The sequence below is a fragment of the Balaenoptera physalus genome, assembly GCF_965194825.1.
Source record: "Balaenoptera physalus genome assembly, chromosome: 21".
NCBI classification, from domain to species: Eukaryota; Metazoa; Chordata; class Mammalia; order Artiodactyla; family Balaenopteridae; genus Balaenoptera; species Balaenoptera physalus.
Genome location: NC_138902.1, coordinates 22,908,328 through 22,927,903, shown reverse-complemented (window position 1 = coordinate 22,927,903; position 19,576 = coordinate 22,908,328). Strand labels below are relative to the sequence as shown.

At 44.0% G+C, this 19,576-nt stretch overlaps 2 protein-coding genes across 3 annotated transcripts in view; one reads left to right on the top strand and one right to left on the bottom strand.

Annotated features, from left to right (window-relative positions):
• Positions 1-5,270: 5,270 nt before the first annotated feature.
• CLDN23 (claudin 23) lies at positions 5,271-6,361 on the top strand. Its single transcript, XM_082444684.1, has one exon. It carries the CDS (start codon positions 5,383-5,385, stop codon positions 6,262-6,264), a length of 882 nt encoding a protein of 293 aa, XP_082300810.1. The 5' UTR covers positions 5,271-5,382; the 3' UTR covers positions 6,265-6,361.
• Positions 6,362-15,511: 9,150 nt separating this feature from the next.
• LOC309651692 (low-density lipoprotein receptor-related protein 2-like) overlaps positions 15,512-19,576 on the bottom strand; it is a gene marked incomplete at its 5' end in the record, with an annotated part of 38,353 nt that continues 34,288 nt past the window's right edge. The window contains 3 exons of one of the 2 annotated variants that reach the window (XM_082444575.1): positions 15,512-15,588; positions 16,003-16,146; positions 17,629-18,097. In XM_082444575.1, the coding sequence (XP_082300701.1) occupies positions 15,579-15,588; positions 16,003-16,146; positions 17,629-18,097 (623 nt within the window). In that variant the 3' untranslated portion in view covers positions 15,512-15,578. The remainder of the gene's footprint in view (positions 15,589-16,002; positions 16,147-17,628; positions 18,098-19,576) is intronic. The other variant, XM_082444576.1, reaches the window with a different exon arrangement.

Here is a 19,576-nt window from a genome sequence, read left to right as displayed (position 1 = left end):
TTCAAATCATATTTTTGACCCCAATGTTCAGGATGGAAAAAACTGTCTAGTGAAACTGTCACAGCGTATAACTACTCATGATATGTATCACTGCTGGCTTTAAGTTTACTGCTAAATGCACATGTACAATGCTTGTGTGACAATTGGGTATAAGTGATAAAACATATAGCCTATAAAATATTTCTCCATCAGCATACCTCTGTACTTGTTTGTTATGTCTGATTAGTTTTCCCCCAATGTGGGTAACTAGGCCAATATATAAACAAAAAGTAGACCTAGCACTGAGGGACATGAATGGACCCAGAGCAGGCAACTGAGCCACTCTGGCAAAGCTGGAAAAATATATTGATTATCAATACTTTCTATGGAAAGATTTGCAATTAAAAGGGGGAAAATGATGGAAGAAATTTTCACATAGTGAGGTATGGGGAAGTCATTCTGGCTTATACATGATTTAATTTGAACTTTAGGCTAACCAAAACAGCCTGTCTGTGGCCTATTAAACATACATTGTATATCTGCTTTAACCATTAAGAGAAGAAAACACATTCCGAGAATAATACAAAGATGCATTTTGATTATTATCCTCATTGTAATATGCCTACTAATTTTCAACTGTTTGTTCAGGTACTGTGAGAAAGTAATCAAAGAGAGAGGTAATGTTTTCATAATATAAAATAATGACCTAAATGAACCTAGTCTGTGGCCTGGTAAATCTTCTTTCCCTGCAGTAGATGGAAATGGACAGGGTTGAAGAGAAGCAGGCTATGTAAGCACAGCTACTGATTCCTGGGACCAGCCCTACCTCCACCATGCATCCCCACCTTTGTAAAGGAGGCAGCCTTGATGCTAGGCCAAGAAGGGTTAGAAGCCTCTAGAAGATCAAACTTAAGCAATTTTTTTTTCTTTTTAAGTGGCATGATATCCTGTGGTACCTTCTGATATGTACAAGAGGGATGGCAAGTAGATTCTTGCTTTAGATAGTCAATCACCACACAGAAATGAAATAGAATAAATTTAAATTGATTTACTGGGGACTTTCCTGGTGGTCCAGTGGTTAAGACTCCGTGCTTCCACTGCAGGGGGCGCGGGTTTGATCCCTGGTCAGGTAACTAAGATCCCACATGCCATGAGGCCGAATAAATAAATAAATAAATAAATAGATTTACTAATATGGCATCATTATTCACAATAGACAAAAGGTGGAAACAACCCATGTCCATTGATGAATGAATGAATGTGGTCTATACATACAATGGAATATTGTTCATCTTTAAAAAGGAAGAAAATTCTGACACATGCTACAGCATGGATGAACCTTAAGGACATTGTGCTAAAAGAAATAAGTCAGTTACTAAAGGATAAATATTGTGTAATTCCACTTACATAACTTGCATACAGTAGTCAAAGTCACAGAGACAGAAAGTAGAACAGTAGTTGCCAGGGCCTGGGAGGACAAGAGAACAGAGAGTTGTTAAATGGGTAAAGAATTTCAGTATTGCAAGATGAAAACATTTATGTAGAGTCAACAATGTGAATGCCCTTAACACTACTGAACTGTACACTTAAATGGTTAAGATGATACATTACATGTTCTGTGTATTTTACTATGATTTTTTTAAATGATGTATGCTGTATCTTCCTTTTACTGTATAGGAATTTTACAAAATTTCTTTCACTTACTTAACAAACTAAGAATATTTATTGAGTACCTCCTACGAGCTAGGCACTATTCCAGGTGCTGAGATATAGCCACAAACAAGACCAGCAAGGTCCCTAGAGTTTGGAGCTTAACAATGCAGTGGGAGAGACAGAATATAAATAGGTCAATACACAATAAGAAAACATTTGGTAGTGATAAGTTCTATATAGAAAATAAATTAGGGTGATGTGATACTGAGCTAATTGGGGGCTACTTTAAATTGGATGTCAAAGGTTATCTATTTATTGTCTACAATATTGGGCACACAAATCTTGAAACCAGTTGTCAGGCTATAGGTCAACAAGGAAAGCTAATGACATGTGGACGGTCTTTGTTCACTTCAGGCTGTTTTAATGCTATTTAAAAAGAGAATGATCATAGTTTAATTTCTTTTCATGGTTTAATTTTTATTCTGTAACCTACTGAACTGGATTTGCCACTGGAAGACTAACAACAATGTTTAGGGCCTTATGTGGAGAGAGTAAAATATAAAGACCTGATATAGGGACTCTGAGGACACCCCGTAACAGCACACTGATCTTTGCTCCCCAAAGTTTGCAACTTGATGGTATGTAGGCTAACAGGGGCCCCGGCATTAGTCCCTCTAGCATTAGTCGCTGGGAGCCCCCTATTATCTGGAAACGTAGGGCACTGTAAATAGATTTCTGCCTTACCATAGGGCCGCTCTGCAGAAAAGAAAGCTATTCTAGGGCCTGAGGATCAGCTTACACAGACGGGTACTAATCTCAGCAATAATTCATTCCTGCCACATTGTGATTCATGCTTTGTTTCTCACTCAGCCTTGTGATAAACTCAGAGGCCCATGGAACAAAGAGCCCAGATCTAGAATCAGATGCCACACTTAGTGCAATCATCTTTTATTACCGTAGAAAGTTACCCCCACAGGGCTACACTTCTTTTGTCATAAATATTGGAACTACCCTATATCTCATTGTTTTCTATGCTGGAAAAAAAATAACATTCAAACAACCAACAACTTTACTAAAATGCATTAACAGTATATTTTGACCAGACAGTCATCTGTAAGAGAATTCTGTGGATACTATGTGAAATGATACATGGTGGAAAGAGATAAAATGGATTTGTTGAGTGGCTACTATGGGCCAGGCCATCAAGATGGATTTCAGGGCAGAACCAGACAACACTATCCCTACCCTCAAAGAATTTATCCTTGCCCTAGACAACTAAATGATTCAAGTAATAAGGAATTGTGGCAAGTGTTACAACAGAAGAGGGTGTGTATAGAAGTCCAATAGGAAAAGTTAATCTATGGGATTGAGAAACCTCCCAGAGAAAATGGCATTTAAGCGAAGATCTGAAGGATGCACTGGGTTTGGGAAGTGGCAGGCAGGACTCTAGGGAAAGAAAAGAGCATATGCCAAAGTCTAGAGGCAAAAGGGAGCACAACGCTTCGGAAACAATGAGGAAAAAAATCCAGTTTTCCTGAGTTGTGGGGTGAGGAGGTGGCGGGGTAATTGGAGAAATTGTAACCCTTGTGTACTGTTGGTGGGAATGGAAAATGATGCAGCTGCTATGGAGAACGGTAGCGCATTTCTTCAAAAAATTGAAAACAGAGTTACCATATGATCCAGCAGTTCCACTTCTGGAGAACTGAAAGCAGGGACTCCAAGAGATAGTACTGTACCCTTGTTTGTAGCAGGATTATTTGCAGGAGCCAAATGGTGGAAGCAACCAAAGTGTGCATCAAAGGATGAATGGATAAATAAAATGTGGTATATACATGTGATGGAATATTATTCAGCCTTAAAAAAGAAGGAAATTCTGACACACTATGAACATGGATGAACCTTGAAGACATTATGCTAAGTGAAATAAGCCAGTCATAAATACTGCATGATTCCACTTGAATGAAACATCTAGAGGCCTCAAATTCATAAAGACAGAAAGTAAAATGGTGGTTGCCAGGGGCTGGCGGGTAGGAGGGGTGTTGGTGGAATGGGGAGTTATTGATAAATGAGTAGAGTTTCAGTTTGGGAAAATGACAAAGTCTGGAGATGGATGATGGTGATGGTAGTGCAACACTGTGAATATACTTAATTTCAATGAACTGTACACTTAATGGTTAAGATGGTAAATTCTATGTTTATGTATATTTTACCACAATTTTTTTAATTTAAAAATTTTCAAAAAACAAAAGACCCATCCTTGATATTGTCTACTCTAGAATGTTCAAAATTACTTCAAACCAATGCTTAATTAACTTTGAGTTTTAGAAATAATTAAAATTTTAATCAATTATAAAGGTTAACACACTTCCATGGTATGAAATACATAAAATGAGGAAAATATTGTTAAAGGATAATTTTTAGGAAGCTGTAAAATCATGATTCTCACACAAATGTAAAATGAACGCGTGTCAAAGATTTTATTTATTAAGGGAACCAGTATGTTACAACCGATTTAAAGGACAATGCAAAGGACACACATATACAGGCAAACAGGCCTGCTAAAGTGAATTTACAAATCAATGCCAAAGCAGTCTGTATCCATCGGGCAATAATCATTAACATTCTACTGACAAACTCATTTGCGTTACTATGGACAAAAATCACTTGTGACGCTACAGGTTTTCTGTAATTTACAGAGTTGTAAACAGCTCAAAGACAATGAAAGTCTCAGGACCCTAGAGGTAGACAAACCTGAAAAGTGTGCTAGACAGGACACACACACACACACACACACACACACACACACACCCTTTATTTTTTCGTCAGTTTCAAAATCTTTCAAGAGGCCGAACAAAGAAAATAAAATCCTCAGTAATTCCTCATCCCAGAAACACAGTCGCTTTGATTCTTTTCCATCAAGGTTAATCCGGAGTATGGCGTCTTTACTAAGCAAATTAAACAAAATACACAAGTGCAACACTCTGGGACACGCTTCTCGACCGGGAGGACCCTCGGTGCACACCTGCCCAGCGCATCTCGGGCGGTTCCGCCCACTCGGCCGTGGGTGGCTGCAAGCTAACAGCGCAAAATTTCGAGGGGCCATCGGATCCCCGCTGGGGGTGGAGGGAGGACAGGCTACAGGTGCAGGGTCGACGGGCAGGGACCGGAGAAAAACTTTAGTTACCGAGATCTGCTGAGAAGCAGGGACCTGCGCAGTGCCCGGGCCAGGTGCGGCCGTTCGGGCGGCGCCTCCCCTTTCCTTCCCCGCCCCAGGCCGACCTGGCCCCGGGGAGCCGCGCAGAGGTGCAGGGGCGGGGCGACCTTTGCTCGGTCCGAGTCCCGCAGGGCCGCGCCGCTTCCTGCTCGCCACTCCCGCCCCTCCCAACCGGAGGGGTTTGGCCGCGGCGGCCGCCACCTCTGCGCACCCGCATCTCGGGCCGCGGTTTCGATCAGACTCGCCCGCGAGCAGGTTTCGATTAGGCGGCTGGGCGGGAGGTAGGGCGGAGCGGCCGGGACGCGGGGAGCGAACTAGGGACTGGCAGCGGAGCGCACACGGCCCGGCCCCGCTCCGGAGACAAAGAGCGGCCGGAGGAGAGCCGGGCGCAGGACTCCGGGCGTGGCGGCGACGAGCGTGCGGACTTCAGGGAGCCGGAGTCCGGAGCGCTCTCCGGAGGCGCAAGGGCTCGAGATCGCAAGCCGGCGGCGGAGGCGGAGGCGGAGGCGGAGGAGTGGGCAGGTGCGCCGTCCAGGATGAGGACGCCGGTGGTGATGACTCTCGGCATGGTGCTCGCACCCTGCGGGCTGCTACTCACCTTGACCGGCACGCTGACGCCCGGCTGGAGGCTGGTGAAGGGCTTCCTCGACCAGCCGGTGGACGTGGTGCTGTACCAGGGCCTGTGGGACATGTGCCGCGAGCAGAGCAGCCGAGAGCGCCAGTGCGGTCAGCCAGACGACTTGGGTTACTTCGCCGCCGAGCCCGTGCGGGTGGCGCGGGGACTCACGATCACGTCGCTGGCCGCCACGGCCCTGGGGCTACTGCTGGCGACGCTCGGCGTGCGCTGCTGGCAGGACGAGCCCCACTTCGCGCTGGCCGGCCTCTCCGGCGTCGTGCTCTTTTCCGCGGGCCTCTTGAGCCTCATCCCGGTCTCCTGGTACAACCATTTCTTGGCGGATCGCGCCGTCCTGCCCGCCGAGTCCAGCCCGGTCACCGTGCAGGTCGGCTACAGCCTGGTGCTGGGCTATCTGGGCAGCTGCCTGCTGCTGCTGGGCGGCTTCTCGCTGGCGCTCAGCTTCGCGCCTTGGTGCGCCGAGCGCTGTCGCAGCTGCCGGAAGGCGCCCCCAGGCAGGGCGCGCCGCAGCAGCATCAGCACCGTGTACGTCGACTGGCCGGAGCCCGCGCTCACGCCGGCCATCAAGTACTACAGCGACGGCCAGCACCGGCCGCGGCCCGTCCAGCTCGGCGCCGCCAGCCAGCGCAAGGTCGGCTTCCCGATGCCCCGGCCGCCGCCCAAGGCCTACAGCAACCCGGTGGACGTGCTCGATGGGGAGAACGCTCCCGACTCCCACCACGGCGGGTCCTCCCGCAGCACCTGGTCCTTCGGCAGCGCGCTGCCCTGCGACTCCGACCTGTAGGCGGCGCCCCCAGCCTGCTCTGGCCGGGCCCTGTCTGGATGAAGGACTCGCCCCACCACGGTCCAACCTTGAACTTGGCTGTTACCTTTCAGCTGGAAACACCTGGCTCGGAGTCGGACCCCCGGACACATTCCTGTAACTGGTTTGGAGGGCGATCTTCCTTTTCTGGCCAAACTCGACTCCTTGGACGATTAGTTCAGGTTGGGTTTGGTTTTCTTTTTATGGAGTTTAGTGTTTCTCCCCCGAGGGATCAGGGCCCACTTCTGGACGACAGCCTTTTCATACTTTTAGCTGGAGACATAGAAAGGGTGACTTTGCATCCTGCTGATAATAACAATGTCAAAATCAGCAAATAGAGGCTCAAAACCGATTTAACACCTCCAAACAACATTCTGAAATGCTGATGAACCTTGCATCAATATAATTATTATTAATTTATTTTCTGCTGCATAATTCATTTTCACACAAACTCTCAAGAGACCGGTACCTTTCTGGTTATATTTGAACGGGGCTCTTAAAATAAACGTAGAGCCATGCAAATACCAGCAGCTTTAGTGGCTTTTATGGAATGAAATAACCTGATTAACTCATATTTACATTTCTTCATGTATAAATAGGATCTATCATTTTTATCACTTATTTTTGGTGTGACAGTTGAGGTCACTCCAGAGTTTCTCTTCTAGAAGCCAGAAGGAGAATGAAGGGACTGATGCTGTATTGTTCTATTTCTTGGCTACCTCACCCTGGACATAAAAGACTATATATTAAATATTTAGAACACAATGGAACCTGTTAATCACATTAGGCTACCCTACATGTATATATATCTCTTATTTATAAATAAAATTTGAAAGCAAGAGTTTTACTCAACTCACAAAAGTTTTTTTTTGTCTCCAGTATAATCTTTAGGAGTTTAAGCATTCATTACTAACAATTTTCTGGCTGCCTATACACTGTTTCTGAAGTCTAGCACTCAGATCTTTGCACCTCTTAGCATAAGATTACTAAAAGTAGCCAGTGGGCCCCACTTCAATCCCTGATTGTTTTATTTTCAGGTTCATGCTGTTTTCTGTGCAAAGCCAAGTCTATTGTTGAAAAAACTAGAAGCACCAGTTTCCACATGAGGTGAGACTAGAAATCTTTTCCTCGTGTAACAGTGCTGCCTAAAATCACAGGTAGGCAGCTGTGTGTTCCATGCTCCAGACTAAATCTCTAGCAGGACCGGCTCCAATTCCAATTAGTTGGTTTTAAGGGCGTCTTGAACTGAACTGAATCTCATCTTTAAAACCTGCTGTCGAGGGACTTCCCTGGTGGTGCAGTGGTTAAGAATCTGCCTGCCAATGCAGGGGACACGGGTTCGAGCCCTGGTCCGGGAAGATCCCACGTGCTGCGGAGCAACTAAGCCTGTGCGCTACAACTACTGAGCCTGCGCTCTAGAGCCCGCGAGCGACAACTACTAAGCCCGCATGCCACAACTACTGAAGCCTGTGCGCCTAGAGCACGTGCTCCACAACAAGAGAAGCCACAGCAATGAGAAGCCCGTGCACCACCACGAAGAGTAGCCCCTGCTAGTGGCAACTAGAGAAAGCCCACGGACAACAACGAAGACCCAATGCAGCCAAAAAATAAATAAAATTAAAATAAAAAATTAAAAAACAAAAAAACCCCACACCTGCTGTAGGTAGCCAATTCAGAGGTAGGAACATTCAGTGCAGTAATTACTGACAACACAGCTATAGTAGAACTAACTAAACAGCACACACTGCTTGTTAGCAGTGGAAGGGATATTATAGATTCACTTCCCTTACCATTTTGTACTGGAATCACCTATTTCTTTTTGCATCCAAGCTTCAATGTGCTGGCATATCACTCAGGGATCTTTTTCAAATTCAAATTCTGATTCAGTAGGTCTGGAGTGAGACCTGAAACTGATTTCCTAACTAGCTCCCAGGAGATGCCAACGCTGCTGCTTCACAGACACCTGCTGGGGCTGCATGGCTTTCACTGGGACTGTGCCGCACTCAGATTTCAACCCCAACTGGCAGCACGTAATCAGACCTGTGGGAGCTATTGCCTAGATGAGTTAGGGGACTTGATTTAGGGAACAGAGCCAGAATGGAGAAAAGGCAACCCTGCTTTTTTCAGCTGAGACCTCAAAAGGCAGGAATTGGGCACCTGAGAAGTCAGGACCTGGCAGACAACATAAAGATTTTGGGTTTCTGGCAAGTACCGAATCTACTGAATCTTGCCTGCATCATAATTCCATTGTTTCTAGGGAATCTGTGGTAAAAACAGTCAATACTGGTGCTTTGTATGTTTTTACTTCTCCCTGCCCAGTTACCGTCCACTGGCTTATATCCAAAACACTTCCTCTTTGGTGATTAAGATTTGCTCTGAGTTAGAACTACATTTTTGCCTCATCCACAGAAATAAAACCAAAAATCCCTTTAAGAAAACTAAACTTTTTTGCTATAAAAATATTCAAGATGGCATGAGACTCCTGCATCAGGCAGGATCTGGGTTTGACCTGAGAGTCTTTCTGTGCTACAGCAGAAAAAAATGACAATGGGCTTGAGATTCAAGATGCTGGAGGAGGCTGGAGCCTCTGGAGTTGCTGTCGTCGGTGAGCACTTATCCTAAATCTAATACCCAACTAGGCAAGCAGCTACACCCCAGTGAGACTCTAACATGAAATAGTACTGCCTCCTGGCCTCAAGCCCTTCACCCCTCTGACGCACATCACGACTCACTTTTTTTCTTGTTAGACTCTTTTTTTAATTGAAGTATAGTTGATTTACAGTGTTGTGAGGGCTCACTCTTAATAATCCTACTGACAGAGTATGTGTCCCCATTAATGGGTGAAGTCTTTTCAAGATTACTCAAGCTCTGCCTGGAGGAGTGAGGAATCTGTGAAAGTAGAGCAGACCCTGCATTAACACAGCTTCTGCTCTGCGCATCTGCCAATCGGGCTGTGATCTAGACGCCCACCCTCACTAAGGAGAAGTAAGGTTTTTGGCACACAGGCTGTTGATCTCTTGTGGAGGTGCTGTCAAAGATGCTTCAGCAGCCACCCTCCTCTTCATGGCCTAGATCATTTGTAAGTTTGGGGGCACCTGTCATCCTGTCAGGACACCTTTGGATGCCTTGGAAAGCAAATTTATTCCAGGCCCAAGTTTGTAGAACTTGCATACTCTAGCATGAGAAAGATGTACAAGGAAAATGAAGAATAATAAACCAGGGTCAAGGACTGGAGAAAAAAGGCAGTTTTTAAAAAAAAATTAATTAATTAATTTATTTATTTATGGCTGTGTTGGGTCTTCGTTTCTGTGCGAGGGCTTTCTCCAGCTGCGGCGGGCCGGGGCCACTCTTCATCGTGCTGCGCGGGCCTCTCACCATCGCGGCCTCTCCCGTTGCGGAGCACAGGCTCCAGACGCGCAGGCTCAGCAGCTGTGGCTCACGGGCCTAGTTGCTCCGCGGCACGCGGGATCCTCCCAGACCAGGGCTTGAATCCGTGTCCCCTGCATTGGCAGGCAGATTCTCAACCACTGCGCCACCAGGGAAGCCCCAAAAGGCAGTAGTTTAAGAAAGGTGGTCGGGAAGGAGAGGGGGCTTGCGCAGAGAACTGAAAGAAAAGATTGGACATCAGAGAGAACAGCAAACTCCAATTTCCCAGTAAAGAGATATTAGTGAAAACAGGTTTCCATAGTGGTCTTGGTACTGGCTTGCTTTGCTTCTCCTTCACTCTAGACAGGGGTGGCAAGGACAGGAAGAAGCCGGGGGTACAACTGAGTGAATTGAGGACCTCTTCTGGTCTAATAGCTTTTTTAGGAGGGAATACAGTCTGGATTCAGTCTGTTGTATAGAATGTTTTCAGAGTCAAATATAAACAATTTGATATAAGAATAGCAGGTGAAGGACATTCTATTCTGCCAACGTATAGACAGCCTCACAGCACGGTAGGCAGAGAAAGATCTTTCAACTTCAGAGCCTCATCACATCCGCAAAGTGATGGGAAAGTTTAATAACCAGAATCTCTCTCCCCACACTCACCTCACATCTTCACTCTGACCTTCCTAAAATGAAGGACTAATTCATCTTCAAAACTCTCAGGATCTTCCTTACCTATCATTCACTCTTAGCTTAAATTCCATTCGTGATGTGGCCAAGGCTCAGGTGTTTCGCCCTCGCCGCTTTCTCCTGCACACACACCCTACACTGCTTCCCCCGGCAGCTTACAGGTGTCGTCTTTGAACGTATCATCTAAATGTTCACCTGTGTACTTTTCTTAGTGTGCTTTCTCATTTTACCTCGAAATTTAAGGTAGGGGCATGGACGGCTTCTATTTATTTTTGTAATCCTAGAACAGTTATAACACTTCTTCAGAGCCTGTTAGAAATTTAATAAATTAAAGTTGCCTCTAAAAGCCATTTCTGTACCCAAGTACTTCCTCACCTTATGCACAGCTTATCAGGTACTTGGAAAGTAATTTGTGGCCTGAGGCCACTGGCTCGAAACCCAGGGGCAAGGGCTCACCAGCACTGGTGGGGAGGAGGCCACGGGAGCAGCTTTGTCAATTGGGTTACGATTGGCTTACAAAGACCAGTAGAGCACAACTCATGCCTCCTCTATTCCCAAGACATTACAGATGAGATCTTTCTCCCTTTGGGAAGGGAGGAAAATAAGGAACTCAATCAATATTTCTTCTTCTTTTTTTTTTTTTTTTAATTTGGCCACACCACGAGGCTTGAGGGATCTTAGTTCCCCGACCAGGGATTGAACCCGCGCCCTCAGCAGTGAAAGCATGGAGTCCTAACCACTGGACCGCCAGGGAATTCCCTTAATATTTCAAGTAAAAACTTATGTGAAATTCTCACCCCATCTTCCCAACAAATTCTGCCCACATTCTGTTCTTTTTTCACTAAAGACAATAAAATGACCTCCTCCAGCAAATCTTTATGAAGCAGGACTGAACACAGGAAAACAAGGTTTAATTTGCACAAATAAAGGAAAATGTAGACAAGGCTGGGGGTAGGGGGGAGACAGTACTGACCAGAGGGCTTGATTCTCCAGTGGGGCAAGGGGAGAGAGCGGCTTAAGTACAACTCTACCGCATTCTTGTTCAGTGACCAAGCACCTTGGTCATCCATGTGACAGATGGTCTGCCAACCCTCCCCCACCACCATGGTTGCCGCCAAAAGAACTGCCACTCACCACAGGGCTGAAGAAACTGGAAAAGTCACTGCAATTTTTCTAGAATGTGGGTAACAATATATTCCCTAATTATAGCCTAAGCCCTGCTCTTGCTGGATTTCAGTTTCTTCAGCTGTGTAACTGGGAAGACTGGATTCAGTGTTATCAGAGGGCCTTCCTGAATTTAATATTCTGAGAGTGAGGGTTAAGAACTAGAGGAGGGGGGCTTCCCTGGTGGCGCAGTGGTTAAGAATCTGCCTGCCAATGCAGGGGACACGGGTTCGAGCCCTGGTCTGGGAAGATCCACATGCCGCGGGGCAACTGGGCCCGTGAGCCACAACTACTGAGCCTGCGCGTCTGGAGCCTGTGCTCCGCAACAAGAGAGGCTGCAGCAGTGAGAGGCCCGCGCACCGCGATGAAGAGTGGCCCCCGCTTGCCGCAACTAGAGAAAGCCCTCGCACAGAAACGAAGACCCAACACAACCAAAAATAAATAAATAAATTTATTTAAAAAAAAAAAAAAAAAAGAACTAGAGGAGGCTGAGAGAAGAGATGTGAAATTTGAACAGTGAACGTTGGGGAAGCTGATTGACCCATAAAATTAGTAACTGGCCTGAGCGCAACAAACTCCAGATTCTAGTTCTCATTTTTCCTGAATTTCCTAAGCCACCCAGCAGTTAAAACAGTTGGAACTTAGTACAGCCCACCCATCCTCCATGACCCCTCCCCTAATTTGTCTCCTAAAGAGAATAAGCACAGTCCATTTTCCGTGTCTGCGGGTTCTGCATCCGTGGATTCAGCCAAATGCAAATGGAATATTTTCAATGCACAACCCATGGATACGGAGGGCTGGCTGTAAGGGCCTTGAGCATCTGTGGATTTTGGTATCCACGAGGATCCTGGAACCAATCCCTCACGCATACCAAGGGACAACAGTATAAAATGCCTAATTTAACTCTTAATGGCTAGCAATAGACACAAAAGGTCAAGTTTTGTGTAGGGATCTTTGAGCCTAAAGCATAAAACAATTAACTTTTCCAAAGGTCTTTTTCTTCCAGAAGAAAACTCAAACCTATTTACCAGGTTACAGAAGTTCAGTTTCTATAAAGAAGTTCAAATTTTCTGTCTTCTACAGGCTTACTGCTACGATTATTAGCTGTAGAGAAATTAAGAAATTAATGTAGAGATTATCACACTAGAAAGCTTTTATGCTTCATAACATGCCCGTTGCTCCAAATAGATAAGGTCATGAAATTGACATATTACAATCAATTTTGGGGATGGGATTGTTAGGAATTAAGTATAAAATCTTGTGTTCTTTCATAAAATTAAGCCTTTCTGGTGAAAAGGACATTGAGATATTTTGTGAATTCTTGAATAGAGAAAGCGTAACAGGATGTGTTAAGTAACTTCAGATGGGATAACACCTAGGCACACATTCATAAAGGACCAAAAATAGGAAAGATATAAATAAGAGTAGGCAGGGTGGAAGGAGTGCATATGTGACAATTTGGCTGCAGTAAGCTCCCTTTTCCCCAGGAAGAGCAGACAGGGGGTGTTTCTGGGGCCCAGACAGGAAATGGGTCTGCAGAGCAGAAGGGAGGGCTGAGAGTGCCATTCCAGCAGAGCCCACACAAGTGGACTGAGCCAGCCAGGACACCAGCCCTGCAAGCCTGGTGGAGGGTTAGGGTCTAAGGAGCCAAGACAGCAGCTTAAGCATGTCCAGAAAGTGATAATTCTGTTGTATATCTTCCATACAGGCTTTCAATCTGGATGCTTTTGTGTCATTGGTATGCATTTTTGCAGACAGAGGCAGAGCCTTGCCAAGGGCAGACCTGGCAGTGAGGATGGCTCTTGGGCGAGATGGCAAGAGAAATGTGAGATTCACCCTGTGGATGAGAGGGGTCTAGGGTACTGTGAGGCTGAGATAGGTTCTCTCAAATACAGCTGAGCCCCAGAGGCAATTTGATGATGTTCCACATGTCTCCCAGCCTCAAGGAAGGTGAGCCCCCTACGTATGTTCTTCAGGTCAGGTTGATCTGTACTTGGGAATATTTATACTTGACTGCAAAGCACAATTTGTTTTATGCACTACACCCCCAGTAATAAGCCTAGGACTTCTGTTTATCCTTGGCATCCTATACAAATTTATTCTGCAAGAAACTAAATATGAATAGTCTGGAAAAGCTCCAAGCAAGAAGTGTTCCAAATCATTGTGTTTATGAAAATTTAGTCTCATGTTATCAGCCTCAGGTACTAGGCTAAGCAGGCGTTTTTGTGTTTTAATTCGATACCCAAATGGCCTGATGTAGGTTCTGTTAATTCTATTTTTATCATTGGGGTAACAGTTCTATGATTAAGTGATTTGCCCAAGGTTGCTGCTGTTGAACTTTAGACCATACTCCTGCTTTGTTATCTGTGTCCCATCACAGATTCAATGCCCTTGATTCCTTATGTGGGTATGAATAAAGTAGTGATCCAGGAAGACACACAGAGGTATTGGCACAAAGGGGCTTTGGGATCTAAGTAGCGTTTACATGTTTCCCTAGCAGACATGAGCTGGTTGAGATGATTTCTGGTCCAAAGCCCCTTTGTGCCAATACCTCTGTGTGTCTAGTTTTAGAATCCAACGTGAATAACTAGGCCAAAAGATAAACAAAAAGTAGGCCTAGCACCAAGGGACATGAATGGACCCAGAGCAGGCAACTGAGTCAGTCTGGCAATGCTGGAAAAATACATTGATTATCAATGCTTTCTATGAAAAGATTTGCAATTAAAAGGGGAAAATGATAGAAGGAATTTTCACATATTGAGGTATGGGGAAGTCCTTCTGGCTTATACATGATTTAATTTGCACTTTAGGTTAACCAAAACAGCCTGTTTGTGGCCTATTAAACATACATTGTACATCTGCTTTAACCATTAAGGAAAAATGTATTCGTATTTAGTATTATAGATACTAAAACCCCCACCAGGTGGAAGAAGTTAACTACCTGATGACCAGACTGTAGCCATGACATAAGCTGCCACAATTCCGAGAGCTGGCCTCAAAGAAATGGGAACAAACTGACCCTGGAACTGAAGATTACTGTACTTACAAAAGTCAAGATGATGCTGATCAGACCACAGCCTGACCAATTTCAAGATGACTGTGCTCTTTCTGCATGTAGCCCCCTCCCTTCACCTGTAGAAGCTCTTGTCCACTGATTGTCACGAGGGGAGTTGGCCTTTGGACAGGAGTCCACCCTCCCCCTCAGTTGCCGGCTTGAGAAATAAAGCAAACTTTCCACCAACCTTGCCTCTTTATTGGCTTTTGAGCAGTGAGCAGTGAGCAGCTGGACCCCACTTTTGGTAACAATCTCACTCCTGGGCATATATCTGGACAAAACTACAATTCAAAAAGATACATGCACCCCTATGCTCATAGCAGCACTATTCACAATAGCCAAGACATGGAAGCAATCTAAATGTCTTTTGACAGCTGAATGGATAAAGAAGATGTGGTACATATATACAATGGAGTATTACTCAGCCATAAAAAATGAATGAAATAATGCCATTTGCAGCAACATGGATGGACCCAGAGATTATCATACTAAGTAAAGTAAGTCAGAAAGACAAATACCATATGATATCACTTATATGTGGAATCTAAAATATGACACAAATGAACTTATCTATGAAATGGAAACAGACTCACAGACATAGAGAACAGACTTATGGTTGCCAAGGTGGGCGGTGGGGGAGGGAGGGATTGGGGGTCTGGGGTCAGCAGATGCAAACCATTATATAGAGAATGAATGGACAACAAGGTCCTACGGTGTAGCACGGGGAACTATATTCAGTATCCTGTGATAAACCAGAATGGAAAAGAATATGAAAAAGAATGTATGTAAATGTATAACTGAAACACTTTGCTGTATAGCAGAAATTAACACAACATTGTAAATCAACCATACTTCAATAAAATAAATTAAAAAAATAAAAAGCAGTTATTTTAATATGAAGTTACCATTTACCACAAACTGTTACAGAAGTTAAAACAGTACACAGTGAAATATATAAACAGTTTTTATTGAGATGTTTCAGCTCCTTTTTTGTCAGGTTAGTCAGTTTGTAAAGAGGTTAACAATTCCTGTAGAAAAAGAGACTTGAAATTAGAGAATACGCATTATATTAAAACAAAGCAAAAACATAGAGGTGGTTGAGCTATGTGGAAGTCAGCAGAGATCACGGGATGGGAGGGACATAAATTTTAAGGGTAATGTTAACTAACCCTGAATACACCTCACTCCACCCCACAATAGTATTGAACTCCTTTTGGAAGTCCACCAAAAGCCAGATTTCTTGATTACTATTTCATGTATGTTTCACTTTGGTTTGAACAACTAGAGACTGAACAGAATCTGAAATCAAAAAAGTTACTGAGCATTCATTTGGTCTACATGATAACATCATTCGCCAATAACAAAAAGCTCTTTAAGTTAACACTGCCTACTTTCACCCTGCTAGGATTTTTTGGAAGGGGCATTTTGTGACTGGATCTCACCACCTGTTTTCCTCAAAGACAGTTCCCAGGCATAACTCTTCATCATAAGCTTCATTGACAAAAGTCTCACTATTCATTAGATTCTCCTCTTCTTGGTCATTTTCTTTATGGCAGGTCAAATTCCTTGATGATGCTGTACTGTTTCTAGAAATCAGAGAAAGTCAAAAGAGTTGTTCCTTAAGGTAGAAGCTGGGAATGCGACATGGTTAGAAATGGCCAACTCGTCCCCTATCAAAAGTTGTTATGGGAACTATGCCCTATTTTAATTGTCCCTTTAACAAAGAACTGGCCTAGAATGGCCAGTACTTGAGTCAGTTATGATTTGTTACTAGGCATTCACTTAACCTCCAAAATGATACATCTTCTCAATTGAGAGGAAACTAGGAAATTGGAGTCAGTGAGAACTGAATCCAAAAACAGGTAAGTAGCAACTGGACACAGGTGAGTTAAGAAAGCAGGTTAACGTAGAAGACAGGCCTGACTGACAGTCAGAAGCCCACGGGAAGCACCTCAGTTCATCTTAACATTAACCAGTTGGCTATTGACCAGTGTTACTTTAGGCAAAGATATATCATTTCTCCTGGCCCTTTCTTCAGTCTGCAAAGTGAAGGCTGGACAGAGGAAATGTAACTTTTAAGGATTTCGGTCATCTCTGTAACATCTCTCCGTACGTAGGCTGCTTAATGTCCTTTGCCAGTATGTTTATCTAATCAATTTCTTCAGTTAGTGTATCTTCCTAAAGCTTATATTGTCATCATTCTTACTCAATCATTTTTGAGTTATTCTTGTTTGTTTCTTTAACCCAATGACTCTTGCTCTTAGACAAAACTTTATGCTTTTGCCTTAAATCTCTCATGAGTTTATTTCACCTCCTGTCAAGGGCTATGTTGTGTCCCCCTAAAATTCATCTGTTGCAGTCTTAATCCCTAGTACCTCAGAATGTGACCATATTTGGGGATAGGGTCATCAAAGCAGTAATTATGTGAAAAGGAGGTCATTAGGGTGGGCCCTAATCCAATAGGACTGGTGTCCTTATAAGGAGAAGAGATTAGGACATGAACATGTACAGAGAGAAGACCACGTGAAGACACAGGGGGAAGTCTGCATCTACAATCCAAGGAGAAAAGCAGACCTCAGCCTCAGAAGAAACAAACCCCACTGACACATTGATTTCAAACTTCCAGCTTCCAGAACTGTGAGAAAATAAATTTCTGTTGTCTAAGACACACAGTCTGTGGTACTTGTTTAAGCAGCCCTAGCAAACTAACACACCTAACAAGTTTTTCCTCCAAATGGTCACTGGCCCTAACTCTGCCTCGTTGGAGGGGACTCTCCTCACGTCATCCCTGAGACTGTGTCACTGACTGCTGTTGAGGCAGATTTTATCTGCATAAATGCCACGTACCCCTTACAACATTGTTTGTCCCAGGTCTCACTCAAAGAGATGGTCCCAAGTGTGATTTTTCCAGGTCAGCATCCAGGCTGCTTTGTTGCCCAGATCTCTTCTCAGAGGGCAGATTTCTAGAGTGGATTCATATCTCCAACCTCGTTAATCTTGTTTTAATTTTATTTAATAAGCCTTCTTTGGAATAAAATTCTCCCATGAGGACATTAGTAGCTGCTCACCGTTTTAATTGGTGTTCTCTTCTGAAATATACAAATGCTCCCAGAATGACCAGAACAGCTGACAGGGCTATGGTTAAGCTGAGGGCCATGTGGCCAGGGGCAGGTCTACGTGCTGCTTCTTCACAGAACTCTCCGCCGTATCCCATCAGACAGCTGCATTTTCTCAGCTCTCCTTCCACTGTACAGATTCCCCTCCCATTACAGAAATCACTGCTACAGAGCAGAAGTTTTCCCTTCTGTGAGTCCGTGGGCTGAACTCCTTCCTTGGTTTCTGGAGTCTTGCTCTCTACAGCAGGCATGAGAGGGGTTAGCGTTTTTCTGACAGGATAATTCATCGCCTCTGGACCTGGGGATTTAGCCTTGGTAGACTTGGTACCCTGGAGAGGTTGGGCAGCTTTTGGTGTCAGTCTTTTTCCAGCCTCTGACATTTTAGGTGTTGGTGTCGAATGGGTTTTATGTGGATAGGTACCTACAAAAACAGTAGGTGTGGGTGTGAGTATATACACAAGTTTGTCATTGTCAATTAAGAACTATTTCAGAAGAACAAGAATTGTAGTGAACTTAACCAGATAAGTTTGAATTTATGAAATCATGATCACTACCATTACTTTTGGCTAAACAAAAAACTATTAAAAGCTGATAAAAAACTACATATCTTAAGGCACTTAAAATACTTGGTTTCAGGACCAGTGTAGTCTATCATAACAATCTGTCTTCAAATGATGGTATGCAGAATTTTAGCCAAGGTAGGTCCCACCAGTTACAAAAATGTTTTACTCTATAAGGATGAGTGTAGTAGATCGAAGTAGTAAATATCCAGACTAAAAGGATTAAGTTTATTGGTAAATATTTCAAATTTTTTGAGTCCAAGTAAACTAGGTTTATCAAGATGTACAAGTTGCAAATATTGAACCAGATTTGGTGGCAGTGTGGGAGGGGCACTCATAAAGCAGGGAGTAGGCAACAGGGTTCTAACCAAAGAGGAATCCAAGAGTTAAGTTTGTGTTTAAGGCATTTCACCATATTCTCCATCATTGTTGGCACAAGTATTATTCCTCACATGGAAGACAGAAGTACCAGGAGTGAAAACAGCAGAATTAGCAAAAAAAACTACTTCTTGCCTCTGCCCTAAGCTGGCATCACAGGAGGATTTCCACTCCTGGGCATTTAGGGTCCTTGATGGTAGGGTACATCCAGAGGAAGTCAGCCTAATTTTACACACCCAGTGCCATTTCCCCCAAAAAAGCTTTATGTAAAAGTCAGGGTGAAATCATTAAGAAGCGGAGTCAATACTTGGGCCCGGGTCATCAAGAATGGAAGAGCAAGAGAAGGCTAGGTTAGGTTAGGTTTCTGGTTTCATTTTAAACCAGAAACCTAACCTAACCTAAAGGGTAAAGGTGATAAATTTCTCACTCATTTACCCCCAATCCTGAGTCACTGCCAACACAGGACTTTCAACAAAACCACCCTTATTTGCTAAAAAATAGAATCAACTCTGGGAATCAAAATCCCTTATCTTTCCTATTTAAGATGAAGTGTTTAGAGGTAATAAGTGGTCTTCCAGTTACTCAGGTTTTAGGGAAACAAGAATTTAAGTTGAGAAGTCAAGGAGAACTCTTCACTGTAGGGCTCCTTTTCCAAATCTCTTCCTTTACTGGTTATGACCAGTTTCGGTGCCAAGTCCACTGTCTCTTTGACTCTACAGCGAAGGGGACTTTGATACCAATGGAGCTATATAGCTGGTGGTTCCAGCAGAATTAGGTATTATGGTCACTCAGTTGACTGGCCACGGTGACAGCTTCCCATGAAGATACGATCTGGAACAATATTTCTGTAACAACCATCTGAGGCTAGCATTTAAGTACTAACATGACGGTGTTATATACTAATATTATATACTAATATATAATATTATACATATATAATATGTATAATATAATTATACATA